This window comes from Annulohypoxylon truncatum, assembly GCF_022578515.1.
Source record: "Annulohypoxylon truncatum strain CBS 140777 unplaced genomic scaffold F4807scaffold_48, whole genome shotgun sequence".
NCBI lineage: Eukaryota > Fungi > Ascomycota > Sordariomycetes > Xylariales > Hypoxylaceae > Annulohypoxylon > Annulohypoxylon truncatum.
Window position 1 is genome coordinate 92,509 of NW_025953834.1, and position 14,332 is coordinate 106,840.

The 14,332-nt window shown below is 47.6% G+C and overlaps 6 protein-coding genes across 6 annotated transcripts; 4 read left to right on the forward strand and 2 right to left on the reverse strand.

Moving 5' to 3' along the window:
• The first annotated feature begins 1,681 nt into the window (after positions 1-1,681).
• F4807DRAFT_444651 (bacterial luciferase-like protein) lies at positions 1,682-3,138 on the forward strand. Its single transcript, XM_047999677.1, has one exon. The coding sequence runs from the start codon at positions 1,938-1,940 to the stop codon at positions 3,069-3,071; it is 1,134 nt and encodes a 377-aa protein (XP_047849513.1). The 5' UTR covers positions 1,682-1,937; the 3' UTR covers positions 3,072-3,138.
• A 95-nt stretch (positions 3,139-3,233) lies between these two features.
• On the reverse strand, positions 3,234-7,086 carry F4807DRAFT_297128 (VIT-domain-containing protein). The gene is made up of 2 exons (XM_047994898.1): positions 7,010-7,086; positions 3,234-6,809 (listed from the first exon to the last, which is right to left on the reverse strand). Exon 2 carries the CDS (start codon positions 6,337-6,339, stop codon positions 3,397-3,399), a length of 2,943 nt encoding a protein of 980 aa, XP_047849514.1. The 5' UTR covers positions 6,340-6,809; positions 7,010-7,086; the 3' UTR covers positions 3,234-3,396.
• Positions 6,716-9,260, forward strand: F4807DRAFT_454253 (uncharacterized protein; the record flags this gene model as incomplete). Its single annotated transcript, XM_048000554.1, has 9 exons — positions 6,716-6,890; positions 7,038-7,209; positions 7,264-7,634; positions 7,686-7,808; positions 7,864-8,002; positions 8,071-8,309; positions 8,366-8,609; positions 8,669-8,992; positions 9,182-9,260. The coding sequence occupies 9 exons, from the start codon at positions 6,716-6,718 to the stop codon at positions 9,258-9,260; spliced, it is 1,866 nt and encodes a 621-aa protein (XP_047849515.1).
• Positions 9,261-9,383: 123 nt separating this feature from the next.
• Positions 9,384-10,046, reverse strand: F4807DRAFT_297315 (uncharacterized protein). Its single transcript, XM_047994899.1, has 2 exons — positions 9,906-10,046; positions 9,384-9,829 (listed from the first exon to the last, which is right to left on the reverse strand). Exon 2 carries the CDS (start codon positions 9,800-9,802, stop codon positions 9,422-9,424), a length of 381 nt encoding a protein of 126 aa, XP_047849516.1. The 5' UTR covers positions 9,803-9,829; positions 9,906-10,046; the 3' UTR covers positions 9,384-9,421.
• Positions 10,047-10,674: 628 nt separating this feature from the next.
• On the forward strand, positions 10,675-12,743 carry F4807DRAFT_444695 (thiolase-like protein). The gene is made up of 2 exons (XM_047999678.1): positions 10,675-11,346; positions 11,401-12,743. The coding sequence occupies exons 1-2, from the start codon at positions 11,216-11,218 to the stop codon at positions 12,632-12,634; spliced, it is 1,365 nt and encodes a 454-aa protein (XP_047849517.1). The 5' UTR covers positions 10,675-11,215; the 3' UTR covers positions 12,635-12,743.
• F4807DRAFT_444700 (asparaginase-domain-containing protein) lies at positions 12,744-14,326 on the forward strand. Its single transcript, XM_047999679.1, has 2 exons — positions 12,744-13,322; positions 13,385-14,326. The coding sequence occupies exons 1-2, from the start codon at positions 12,960-12,962 to the stop codon at positions 14,231-14,233; spliced, it is 1,212 nt and encodes a 403-aa protein (XP_047849518.1). The 5' UTR covers positions 12,744-12,959; the 3' UTR covers positions 14,234-14,326.
• Positions 14,327-14,332: the final 6 nt, after the last annotated feature.

The following is a 14,332-nucleotide window of genomic DNA, read 5'->3' on the forward strand; positions in this document are numbered from 1 at the left end:
CAAGAATCGAGACTACTTACCTACCTAGGTATGTAGGTACCCGTCTATGCCATATGTGAGATCTGACTTCTAGTTCAACCCTAGCGTTGTGAACATATTGGGACTCTTGTATCATCGCCCTAAAAGAAGAAATATGCGGAGATAAACTTAGCAATGCTTAGGTAGTTTCTCATTTCATCTTTCTTAAATAGCATTTTTCATATCTACTATTAGGTTACATAAACATCACCCCCTTTTATACAACACCATAGGTGGTAGACCCTAGGTAGACCCTAGGTACTTCAAATGGCACATGGAAGCGTTGTTAGTCAAGATTTATTTTGATGTATTATACACGTGTGTTAACTCATCCAGGGACTCCAGTTAGAGACCATCCTAACTTTGAAGATTGCTACTTAAGGGGCTCTTTTCTACCTACTAGGTAGGTAAGTAATCAATTTCTTCCTCGGTCGAACCCGAGATCACGATCTATATTCCGACCATCCAACGCTAGTTTTTCCTCTATGTGAGCAAGATATTTGTTAGCTAATATTAATCATCTTTACGGTGAAGGAAACGCTACCTACCGCCCATGACTTAGGACTTAGGCATTTACATACCTAGTAGCTTACATATACGCTAAACTTCATGACTCAGGTAGGGGAGAATCTACTAGAACTAGCCTCGCTAAGTAGGTCTACTTCCAAATGTTTAGTTGAAGGCGCGATAAATGGCCCAGAATTCAGGCACAGAGCCGCTTAGTCGATGGTCTAGACCCCGTCAGATTATAATATAAGAAAGCACTTAACCTCCATGAAGCCTGTGAAGTTGTAATCTCATATGATGTGTTTTTGGATTGATTTTGGTGTATTCGGTGTTGAAAATCTAGGTAAGCTATGATGATAGATGATAATAACAATGCCATTCTACTTAGCACTCAATACCATGAAACCTAGGTAAGTATTCTCTTACATGAAAAACAAACAAATTTCTAGGATGTTCAATATAGTCAGCAGCTATTATTTAATGGCGCCCAGAAGTCTTAGCCTTCCACGTATGTGTTGAAAATAGTATTGTATATAATTCAAAATGAAAGCTTAGGACCTCGTCCTAGGAAATTATTCTGTCAGATACTTCATAAGATCTTATGAATGTAAAGGATTGCGAATCTTTCATGACAAAATAGGGACTATACATTTGCAGGAGATATTCTAAGGATTATTTATACTTAGTTACACTACCCATCTACTTTAGGCAGGTTTGCTTTTACCTGAAAGCTGAGAGATGCCTGTTTGACGAGAACATAGCAATCTTTGTAACATTGGAGTACATTATCAGAACTATTCATACAACCTATATTTGAGTAACATATATATGTTTATCTTGAAACCGCGGCGAGTTAGAATTAACGAGAGAAGTAGTCGGATTACACCCCTGAAAGCTAGTTGCGCTAGGATAACTGGCCCCCCTTAATAGTATCTATATCTTCAGTAAGAGTCAGCAGAACGACTTAACAAAGTTGTAAATGCCGATTTTATGAAATGTAGGTGGTGTAAAATAACGTAGGAAGAATCTTATGTGCTCATTATGAAGAAATATTCGAAGGATGCCGGTTTTGTCCTAGATCATTACATGAAACGACGTCTTCGTGTATGATTACTCGAAATACGCGCGTTTGACCAAATTTATCAAGTAAGCCATACGATTATAAATCAAAAACCTGACGATGGAAAGTCGACTATACCCGTTATATATATTGTCGGGGTCGAGATGAGGAGTGTTACGGGCCGGCACCGGCCCAGTTGGTATTGCGTGATTGTCCCGCAACTGTCGCCATCGATATCAATATACGATTCGCTATATCATATACCTTTATAAATAACCACATCGAAGGTCATAAAACCGACCCAGGTTCTAGATAAACCACTTACGTATTATCTCCGGGAGTGATCATCAAGATGCCTACAGAATTCATTAGCTTGACCTTCCCGAACCCGTCTACGGACATTAACCCAATCCCTAATGCCTCCATTGATCCGGATTTCCTAGAAAGGTACGCCCGGAATCTGGATGACTATGCCTTCAACTACACCTTAGTACCGTACGACTCGTCGTACTATGACCCCTGGACCATCGGCGCCACCATCGCCGCAAAGACAAAGAATCTCAAGATCATCATCGCGCTCCGCCCCAATACGCTCTACCCCACCGTAGCAGCCAAGGCCCTCGCGACCCTAGACCAGCTCAGCCGCGGCCGCGCCGTGGTGCACTTCATCGCGGGCGGCAGCGACGTGGAGCAGGCGCGGGAGGGCGACTTCCTGAACAAGGAGGAGCGGTACGGGCGTCTCGAGGACTACATCAAGATCCTGCGGCGCGCGTGGGCGTCGGACGAGCCCTTCGACTGGGACTCCAAGTACTACCAGTTCAAGCAGTTTTCGAACAAAGTTCGCCCCGTCAACGCCGCGAAGGGGATCCCCGTGTCCGTCGGCGGGTCGTCGGACGAGGCCTACCGCATCGGCGGCAGCCTGGCCGACATCTTCGGGCTGTGGGGCGAGCCGCTGAAGGAGACCAAACAGCAAATCGACCGCATCTACGCGGAAGCCGCGAAGGCGGGCCGTCCCGACGGCGACCGCCCCCGCATCTGGGTCACCTTCCGCCCCATCGTTGCCGAGACCGAGGAGCTCGCGTGGGCGAAGGCGCACCGCACGCTGGACCTGCTCAAGGCCGCGCGCGCCGATAGTAAAGGGCGCGCCAAGCCCGACGCGCCGCCCGCGCCCCAGAACGTGGGCTCCCAGCGGCTGCTGGAGATCGCGAAGAAGGGCGAGGTCCAGGACAGGGCGCTGTGGTACCCGACGGTGACGGCGACGAACGCGCGGGGCGCGTCGACGGCGCTGGTGGGTTCCGTGCAGACGATTGTCGATTCGCTGCTGGATTACGTGGATTTGGGGGCCGAATTGATTTCGATTCGTGGGTACGATAACTTGAATGATGCGATCGATTACGGACGCTACGTCCTGCCGAAGGTGCGGGAGGCGTTGAAGGAGAGGGAGGGTAAGGCTAATGGAACTAATGGAACTAACGGGACTCATTAGTAGGATATGGTGCCTTGTATGTAGGGGATTCATAGGTTTTCCTTAAGAATATACGTTAAATAAGATATTCCTACTTGTTTACTATGAGATGTGTCTGTGTGGAGAAGAATAGGGGTTAGGGGTTGTGTAGGTATTTTGTCGGCACGAACACATAACATTTATTCCACAACTCACTTTTAGGTGAGCGATTGTGCATGCCAGGAATTCATGAATAAGGAGTGGAAATTCCGACTATAGCGGTCGGATACTGTCAAGAAATCACATGTTGATTGAACGCCTTTCCAACCATCCTAGTCCCATCCATACGATCAGGTATTCATAACCTTTACTCTATCGGAGCAACCTTCACCACAGTTCGCTCTGGATGTTGACTATCAAGATCTTTGATAGCTGCTGGTGCTTTATCAGTGAGACTCGCATTCTCATCTTTTATTGGAAACCTTTTGCCAGCCAGTTGTCCCTTTGCGAGGTCATAGAATTCATTTCTCTTAGAGTCCTCAGACACCAAGTTAGAGATGTAATGGGTAGCTTTCGTTGCCATGAGGTCCCAGAGGTCTTTGCAGTCTTGCAGATCTCGTTCGAGGAGGAGGAGGACGATGACTGTGTAAGTAAGGAGGCCTGCCGCCACAGAAGCACCAACAGTACCGCTTTTCATCACATGGTTTTCTATTTCCTCGGCAGTTTTAGCCAACGACGGACCTAGAAGAGACTTCGTGTCGGTATTAAAACTCCCGTTGAAGTTTTGGTACGAGAGAAGTTTCGCCACAAATTCCCTGTGGAGACCCGCCGTCTTGTTGTTGACTTTGCTCGCGTCTAAGTTGGACTCTGGAACTACTGGCGTCGCTGGATCCGTAGGAATCTCCGCATTTTTGATGCTTGTCAACCTGGCCTGGAGTGTACCCTTGGCGTTAGAAGCCACTTTCCTCGCCTTCGCCGGCAGGCTATCTATCAACAGTATCAGCGACTTCCAACCGAATACTGGCGCCATCGCCATTCTCGCTTTTTTTGCCTGCTTTCTAGCATGCATGGGCTCACCGAAAATTTCGTGGTTTTCTGCTGCTTCGACTCTCGAAGATAATCGATAAGCGGCGGGACGGGACCTCCCACTCTTTATTCGTGCGCGTGGAGAGCTGTCCTCGGTCAAAGGATCGTATATTGATGCTGAGCTGAACTCAGCATCGAAATTCGCAGTGTTCGAAGCCCTGGTACTAACGTGTGCCGGGTATCGTTTAATTTGACCAACAGACTCCGATATTGTATCTCGTATGGTGCCCCGAGGTTGAAGTAGATCATCTAGGCCGTTGAAATCATCATGTACTATGATGCCTTTGCCGTTACCTTCGGGTTTGGGGGTTTCCTGTTCAAGGAAGAAGCTCGTCCACTTAGACGCAAGCGAGAACCGGCAAGCAAGTTCGGTTGCTTGAGTTGATGAGAGGACCTGTTTTCCGGGATGTCCTACCTCGTCCACGATAGCTTGTACACCAAGATTATGAATTATCGTATCGGGTTGCGTCAGTGTCGTCACTGGGATGGTAGTAGATTCTCGGTCGCCGTTAGACTTGATTGTTTCAATGACAACGCTTCTCAACTTGTCTAATGGCGAGTCCGGTTTAGAGAGTAAATATACCCTGTTTCCTTGGAAGGGATTGAGATCCCCAAACATAGCTGGCGATGCTAAAAATTGGTCATAACTGTCCTTTCCGTTGAGCTTGACTCCTAGAGTGTTAACATGGGTTGTGAGGGCCGCTTTTAGCATAGCAACAACGCGGTCTTCCCAACCACCTGTACTCGCTTTAGGGATAACTTCAGAATAACCCCCGCCCCGAGATGCGATTCCTTGTACCAGCGCATGTGAGACATGGGCACCGATTCCTAGTGAAAAGAATCGCACCGCTCCCCGCGAATCGGTTCTGGTATCCTGGATAAGCCTCAAGGTTTGGTCGAGTCTCCATACTTCTCCATCTGTTAATACGATCATGTCGCAAGGGCAAGATTTATCTCTGCTGGCAATCATTGCAGTGAGAGCAGGTAGTAACTCGGTACCTCCCATATCTGACTTTAGCTCTTTCACATAATCAAGCGCTAGCTGCAGAGACTCCGAACTGTAAGTTCGTGATTTATCCCAGAGCTTTTTGTAGGTTGATCCAAAGGACCAGATATTGAATTTCCGGCCAACGGGGATCCCCTTGAGGAAAAACTGGAGGGAAGATTTCACCGCCTCAATTTTGTCTTCCATGGAACCGGATCTATCAACTAAGAAGATGACCTCTCCTGTCTTAGGCGTTTCCTTGCTCTCCAACATGAGCGAAGAGGGGATGGTGATCATCATAGCCTTTTGATTTTCAAGGGATGGGTGCGACTCAAGCCAGGCGTGAGCATGATCCACCGTGCTAGGGCAATTTGTTTCGATGGTAAGAATGAAGTCTTCGTGTAAAAATCCCAGATTAGAGTCTAACTTAACCACGGCGGCATCTATGCGGGACCCCTGATTCTTCCTCGAGAGATCTACCCAATTCGAGGCTTTGCATTTGTCGAGGCCGTGATCTAGTAGAACTTTATGGGTGTCGCTTTTGATTTGGATGATTTTCTTGGACTCCATGATCTCAAGTTGGAGGGTGAATGAGCTTGGTGCTTCTCCGGAGAGATTTCCACGGATATCTGAAGGAGCACTTCCATATCTACTCGCAATAGCTGTTGGTATGGAGAACTCTGTAACGTTCTTCTCCTGTGAGAATTGTCGTTTCAATAGAGTAACGTATGTGAGCTCAGCTTCGAGTCTCGTGTCCACAGGAATATTTCCTAAAGAGGCTGTGAAAAGTTCAGGGGTATTCTGCTCTAGCAAAGCAGCAGTTCGCTGCGCCGCAACCGCTTTCCGGAAGGCCTCTCGAGCTTCAGCCTTGGGTTTAACCTTGGCTCTTATGGTTTTATCCCGGCCAATTCGACAGCTGAAGCTTGTGACTGTACATCCATTGGGCAAGGGGAATACATAGGACGCTCTGGGTATAGGGATATCAGCATTGTTCCAGAAAACCTGCGATACTGTTACTCGGGCCGCGTCATCCACAATACGGCCGTTGATCGAAACAGACAGGGGCGATAATAGATTTCTTGTGGGCTCTTTGAGAATATTATCCGGGAGTTCCTTGACAGTTTGTTTCTCGGACAGCGTGTAACTATGATACGATCCGTCCACATGGGATTGCCTCTCTATGTCGGCTGGGAGGGGCTCCCGTGGATCCCAAACGATACCTGCAGAGAAGACGGTCATGATCAACGGATTGAATTGCAAATAATTGTGCCTGGGTACTAGAATCGTTAATAAGGGCGACAATTAGATGAATGTAAAGGAAGACATTGAAGTGTCAGTCAGTTATGTATTTAATCTTCGAGGGGTTAATGAGAGACAACATGACGCCTAGATTAACTGAATCCTCCAGGCTGCAGTGCAACCCTGCCACGAATGCAAATAAGCCATCAAGAACGCCTTAAACACTGCCTCGGAGTCAACCTTGTTGGAGGATCTACCACTTTTTCATGATAGATAGGACTCCTAATTTATTCTCTTATTAGATAGATACTTTGCTCTTTGACTCAAGTCTCGTACGATCGTATGTGTCAAATGCGCATTTGAATCAGCCTTAACGATGCCATTTACACCATCTATCGGAGACGTGGTCATGATGGCCCAGATTGCTTGGAAGCTCGCTCAGGCATTCACCAAAGGTCGCAAATCCGCCCCTGCCGAGTTTTGCGAAGTCGAAAATCAGCTATATTCGCTTAGCGCTACCTTAGAAGCTATTAAGAGGGCGCAAGAAAAGGGTGACTTCGAAATTGGACATATGAATCCTAAAGCAATAGCATCGGGAAGCCGAGAAGAATCATACGGCTAAAGCACGGTGAAAAATATCCTTGGAAATTGCCTGCAAACATTAACGCACCTCGAAAATATTGTGAAGAAGTATAGAGTGATTCATCAGCCGACCTCATCTCCTCATAGAATTGGTTGTTGGAGCCAGTATGTGGTTAAAAATTGGAGGAAGATCGAGTGGACGACTGAGAAAGGCGACCTAAGTGCCCTCAGGAATCAAATCATTATCCATACCAACAGTCTTAACCTCTTGCTCGGGGTTGCCACGAGGTATGATGCTTTATGAGATTGTTAACCTTCTAGATAAATGCTAATATCCATTAGTTCTCAAGCGGCTAGGATTCGGAAGACTGTTGAGACATCCTCAGCCATGATCAAAGAGTTGTACGAATGGTACGGGGACAACATCAAGGGCTTTAACACGACCGGGAATGATAAGTTAGCTCAGAGTCCAAGCCCGCCAGCCTATGCATCGACCTCCACGCTGGCCACGGCACCCTTATATACATTCGAACTTTCCATTCGAACAAGTCGTGAAAAAGAGACAATCTGCCCTCGAGCCCATTTTAATCGTGATGGGGATCAGACCTCATACTTCAACTCATCATCCTCGGAAGCGGAGCCTATGCTAGCTTGCGCGTGTCAAAATGCTGGTGGCGCTGAGTTGCATAAGTCTGTAGTGCAGCGATATAAGCGTAGGTAAAATGGGAAACCTACATGGTGAAGCCGTCTCTAAGGATTCACAGTGTCTCATATAACTTTCCCTGCTCGTCTTGCGGATGACAAGCGCTCCTGGATTCTCTTCAAGACTACTGACAAAGCTACGAATCAGCTTGTCAGCCTTTACATCACCGCAATTCACCCTAGTTGTTCGTGAACTATACCACCCCTAGATCTTGGTGCTACTTACTAAAAGTAAAGAAGACATGCGAACATTAGAAGAAGCCATTCTCCAGGATCTCGCTATTCGACGAGCAGATGCGATTCTAGAAAAAGGCATCGGTAACAGCCTTTGCTACCTATCAGTTGATACTGGGGAAGAGCGTCTTCTCGCTTCAATCGGGTAACTTACCCCCTATCTCGAACCCAACAATATCAAGTATCAGCTAAAATGAGGTTCTTATCGCGTAGAGAACTTAGAACTGCGCATGAATCAATCGAATCAATTACTTTCAACCATGGTGGACGCACTTACCGTCGTAACTACGTGGAGAATATCCAGATCTTGCAGTACCAGACCCTGAGCCTAGACTCGTTAACAAAAGGGTGCCAGTCAGAACCATTACGACCCCTAGACTATGCGGAGGTCCTTATTACTTACGGCCAAGACGACGAGGCGCGGAGTGATGTGGTCAGCAGCACGCTTCACTGTAATTCCAACTAGGCAAAATGCTAGGTGCATAAACCCGCTAATTTGAATAAATAGTGAAGCGAAACACCGAATTAAAGCTCGACGATGGTCATGCTCTTGTACAGATAGAGTCGGTTGAGACAATGGGAACATTCATGGACGAGCGCACAGCGTGCCTTGGCGACGTGGGCATAACGATTCAGCTTACAAGTAGACAAGCAGCGAGAGAGCTTCATGGGAAGTTGGAAGATATGCGTATGGAACTGTTTATTAGAGGTCTTCGATATCCACGGTCGGACGAATCGGTGGCCCTTCGCTTGTAAGCATCCAAACACTTTTTATTCGGGGAAATTAGACCAGGATTCTGATTCTTTCTAGACAGTTTGCCAATATCGAGTGCGAATACATGTGTGTTCCTGATGCCGATGTAACGGTGACTGTCGACACTCAGAGAAGGCACAGGCTCATTATTGAGAGTCGGAATAAATGCACCATCATGAGTCAAGTTCTTGTGGACGACTTCTTCAACTCGGTATCGGGAAAGCCGAATTATACTCAGCCGACATACGTTGTTCAATACGACGAGAAAGGAACTCGGAACGTCTATAAATATGAACGTGGGTTCAGGTGCTTGAATTTGGGCGGCCAACAAGGTATATCAACGTCCGTCTCGTTCGTTTTCGCTCATAGCTTACGTGCTCTGTATAGCCGACCGAATGTTCAAACTCGCCTGGGATACCATGTCGATGGAGTTGCAAGCCGCTGGAGTCCATCTGGATCCATAAATTTGAGAAGACAAGGTATGCGAATATCTACGATAACAGAAATTTCATGATATCAACATTCGCCGTGCTGACTTCGTCAAGAGGGGAAGGTACCTTCGTTGCATAGGTATCTTGGGATGGTCATCGCAGTGATTCATTTGCCGAAAGCCGAAGGAGATTCCGCGGACCGGCAAAAGATCTTGTAAATTCTTTTAGTCGATGACCTCTCCTGGAGGAACATTGTATCCTCACAAGCCTGGCTGGTAGAGATGAAATAAGTGGGGATAGGTAACCCAACCTCGTTACTGTGTTCTAGCATTCCACTACTAGCGACAGCTTCCCGGCATTTTGGGGGAAATGTATGCTCCTAGGAAAGAAATGCTCCTATGAACATTCCAAAACATATCAGGTGTATTACTAGATGTAAGTGAGGGCCGCCCAAAGCAAGGCTCTTCTCGGCTGCTGTTAAATGGTGGTGAATCCGAACATAGGCTCGATAGCACGGCCATACATGGTAAGTTCCCAACGCCAGTGCCAATTGTCGAGCCAAGTCAGAAAATCCTGGTTCGGTGACGATAAAAAGGCATATTACATTGGTCGACAGGAGCAATCCTCCGTATTGGCGTAGAATGAGCTTTGCGGCCAGATTGCAGCCAGGAAGTTGTAGATCTGGGGCAAAAATAAACGACACAGCTGCCGCTGTTTCAACGAGAAAATGGATGACGAAGGGTAATTTTGCCAATATCATCGCTTCGAATTGTTGATAAGGATGACACTACCTCAATAGATGAATCTTTCGTTATGAAGGGCTATTAGGACATTTAATTACCAAAGAGAAGCTTTCAACTTACGATGTTATCAAGTTGGGAGAGCTGATTAGAGTGCCTTTGCCTTGAATGGTGAAATAATGCACGTTGGAATGCATGTGAAGAGGGGCTCTAGCGAGCCTATGCCCCTTGCATAAACCCATAAGCGAATGGATACTAGTCGACACCGCATGGGCTCTTCAGGGCTAGAACACAGCCTATTTAATACGTTGATAGCGAATTTCGAACTCCGCTGACGCCACTGTAGATCTAGGTTCACGTAACCTTGTCTAGGAATCAAACCGAATTCAGGTAGTAGGAACTCGGCATCTCAGGTGCCGAGTCGGTTGGGGCCTCACTGAGTTACCAGATGATTCATGATTTCGTCGATGACGGAGTTGGGACCACTAAGACAGACCGTATCATTGATGGCAGTAGGTACTCGAAAATAGAATCCACCCTTATACAGACCGGACAGGGGATAGCAATCTTGTACAATTGTCCATGTACCATGGATCCATACATACCTCATACCTAGATAAAGTAGGTAGGCTGGTAGGGGTAAAAAAGATGATGCTTCGAAGTTTGGAGCGCTCTACATGAAATAGTACCTGAACTGCCTGAGTATCTGGAAATTCAAGTACATTTAATCTAGTGGCGGGACAGGCCTTGATTGGAGGGTCACGGTCCTCTAACTGATAGGAAACGGCTGCCCTGGTGCCTGAGCTTAATTACGCTAACAGCCGCTAATTTTCAACGTGGGTATGTGCGGCTGGAAGTACAGTACTGTTCACATTAAGTAGGTAGGTACCTAGGTACCTCCTTGTGTCATGATTGTTTCAACTCTCGGTCGTCATACCCTGATCAACGACTGCGGTCGTGATTGCAACCTCGACTTTGGCAATTTTTATCATAGAGTACTTACCCGAAACACCAAGTGCTTTGGACTTTCCTATCAGCTTTCTTACCAAGTGGTTGGTTCCCTCTTTCCCCTTTCCTTTCAACCTCTAGATCTAGTTAAGAGTCTTGGCATTTCGCCATCTCGCCTTCAACTTACTTCCTATCAACTCTGTTCAACCAGAGATAATATTGGAACTTGATAGGTATTGCTCTTGTATACAACCACGCGTATCGCGCAGTGCTGTTGCCTCGGTATCACAAGCACGGCACCTAGCCTGTATCAGTCTTTACCTAGATATTTCACATAGCCGTCAAGTTTCTATATCATATTCCCACCGGGCGTTCGAGGCGGGGAATATCCTCACTCATTTCAAAGATTTCCTATGAGCCTTCAGCTCATTCACCGAGTCTGAATTCTCATATAATCACTTCAAAGTCAAATACTGCCAAGAATAATGGCGTCATCAGACGCGTTCGGGGAGCTGGGCCTCTCCATCATCGGCTTAGGATCACAGTATCCTCCATACTTACTCAAACCAAGCGAAGTGAACAAACTCGCTACCAAGTACTACCCAGATTCGCCGGCGTACGTAAACCTCTATTGTCATTGGCCTCATATACTAACAAGTGGTTGCTCTAGTATGCAAAAAGTACTCGATATAAACAAGTATACAGGTATTGACACGCGCTCATCTATTGGAACTTCAGAGCATCCTTTAGTGAATAAGGAAGATGCGCCATCGATAGCTGAACTACATAAAACCTTCACATCAGATGGCGTACCGCTTGCCATTGTGGCCTCAAAGAAAGCTATCATAGAAGCCGGGATAGATGTATCTGAGATTACTCACATAGTTTCTACAACTTGTACCGATAGCGCCAATCCCGGATTTGATCATTTTGTTGCGAAAGGACTAGGAGTCTCTAATAAAGTGGAAAAGGCCTTGCTACATGGCGTCGGTTGCGCGGGAGGATTGACGACACTTCGAACCGCCGCCAATTTAGCTTTGGGCCATTCCATGAGGCGGAAACCTGCCAGGATCTTGTGTGTGGCCCTCGAGGTGAGCACCACCATGGTTCGTAGTGAACTTAGTAGTGTCAACGAATTGCAAGAAACGCGCATTGGACCTTGTCTATTTTCCGATTGCGCCTCTGCCCTAATCCTCAGTAATGGAATTGGGCAGCCGACAGCCGAACCGATTTACGAGTTGCTCGGGTGGGAACATCAAATTCTACCAGAGACCGAAGGCGATCTTGGCTTTGATGTCGACCCTGTTGGCTGGAAAGTTGTGCTTACGCCTCGAGTTCCAAAGTTAACAACCGACGCGCTCAAACCGAGTTTCCTTGATTTGCTGGAGAGTGTTCCGGGCCTTCCTTCCACATATCGGGAAGCGCCTGATTTTGACTGGGCAATGCATCCGGGTGGTTTGACTATCTTAACTGGTACCGAGAGAGCGATGGGTATCTCGCCGGAGCATATGCGCGCCAGCTATGATACATATATGAACCATGGAAACTCGAGTTCGGCGACCATTTTCAGTGTGATGAACCGGTTGAGGAGTAAAGAGATGGACGCAGTAGCCCCCGAAGGCCGGGCTCGAGATTACGTGGTCGGATGCGCGTTCGGGCCAGGAATCTCCGTCGAGATGTGCTTGCTTAAACGCAACATGGGGCGTTTGGGACTTCATACTCCTCCCGAGACCGATAGCGAAGCCAGTAGAAGTGAAGCCGGCGAAGACATCGACTGGGCGAGCATAGATCCAAAGGAATCGATTCCAGGCACCCCTAGGTCCGACGTCCGAGGCGACCGGAAACTATCGCTCGGCGATGATATATTTATTAGCGAAGCAATTGCTAATGTTGAATTGGATTAAGTGGCCGGCATTAGACCAGCATTAGACCAGCGTATGAGATCGAAATATACCCATATCGCATTTTTGTTTACGTTGAATATATCAAATTATTTACTGCTGGAAATTGATGTTTCTAAGAAGTCTGCGAAGACTTGGATTTTGTACTGGAACACTGGAGGTGATTGGAGTTCTTTTTCTCAGCTGCCTTAGCGGGTTAGCACGGGTAACATTACCTACAGCACAATCCCTATCACCGCTGAATGATAAGGAATTGGAGAAACTTGGCTATTGAAACGTTGATGTCCGTTCCAAGGTAAACACAAAACACCCAAACTAACATGCTTCAATGCTCATGGCATTGTTCTCTACTGGAGCCGCTTCGCTTCTGAGGCTTCGGTATATCCTTCCGTTAGCTTTATTTGTCATTATCACAATGGAGTATCTTCGTCGGTTCGGACTTAGTTATCTCATACTCTGGCTGTCGGTAGGTGTTAGAAGCACGAGTGCCACAGAGAATTCGCCCGGCTTACCGATAGTTATTAATACATGGGGCGGGTCGTTCACCGCAGCCACAGATGCAGCGTACCTGTCTCTTCTGAAGCCTGAAACATCGGCTCTTGACGCTGTCGAGATCGGCTGTTCTACATGCGAGGCCAATCAGTGTGATGGGAGTGTAGGCTATGGTGGCTCTCCAGACGAGAACTGCGAGGTGAGATGGGACACTTACTCCTTAGTCCCATGGGTAAGGGACGAGGTAATTAATCAGCACAGACAACCCTCGACGCAATGATAATGGATGGCACAACTATGAAATCCGGCGCTGTCGCTGCGTTACGGCGAATCAAGGACGCGATATCCATTGCTCGTGCCGTCCTTGAGCACACAACGCACACGCTTCTAGCCGGGGACTTCGCAACCGACTTCGCCCTGCAAAACGGGTTCATAGCCCAGAACCTCACCACTGGAGCCTCGGCATTGTCGTGTGCACAGTGGCACGCCGCCAACTGCCAGCCTAACTACCGCATCAACGTTTCGCCTGACCCGGGATGCTCCTGCGGTCCGTACAAGCCCGTAGCTCTGAATTCCAGTGATGAATCATCCTATGCGCAAGAGTTGAGGCCGAGAGATAGAGGGCCGCCAGAGGGCCATGATACCATCTCCATGATTGCGTTACACGCCTCGGGCACCATGGCTGCGGGTACATCGACAAATGGGGCTAGCCGAAAGATACCTGGACGTGTCGGTGACGGCCCGATCACGGGTAGCGGATCGTATGTTGATGGGGAGGTGGGCGGGTGCGGGGCGACGGGAGACGGAGATATCATGATGCGCTTTCTGCCGTGTTACCAAGCGGTCGAGAACTTGCGGCAGGGAATGACCCCCGAGGAGGCTGCGGAGGATGCGGTGAGAAGGATGCTTAGGAAGTATCCGGAGGTACAGAGCGGGATAGTGGTTGTGAATAATAAGGGTGAGCATGGCGGGGCTGGGTCCGGCTGGACTTTTACGTACTCGTATCGCGGAGGCGCGATGAATGAAACTGCTGTGGTAAGTGTGCCGCCTATTGATAACGGAGCAGTACGGCCGCGGGAGAGATTGAGTCCTAAAAGCGTTGGTTTCTGAGAGCGAAAATATGAAGAAAATCGGTCAACGTGGAGATTTTATTTGAATATCCTACATCTCAAATGCATTCACGCTACTTCAGCACACCGAAATCCCATT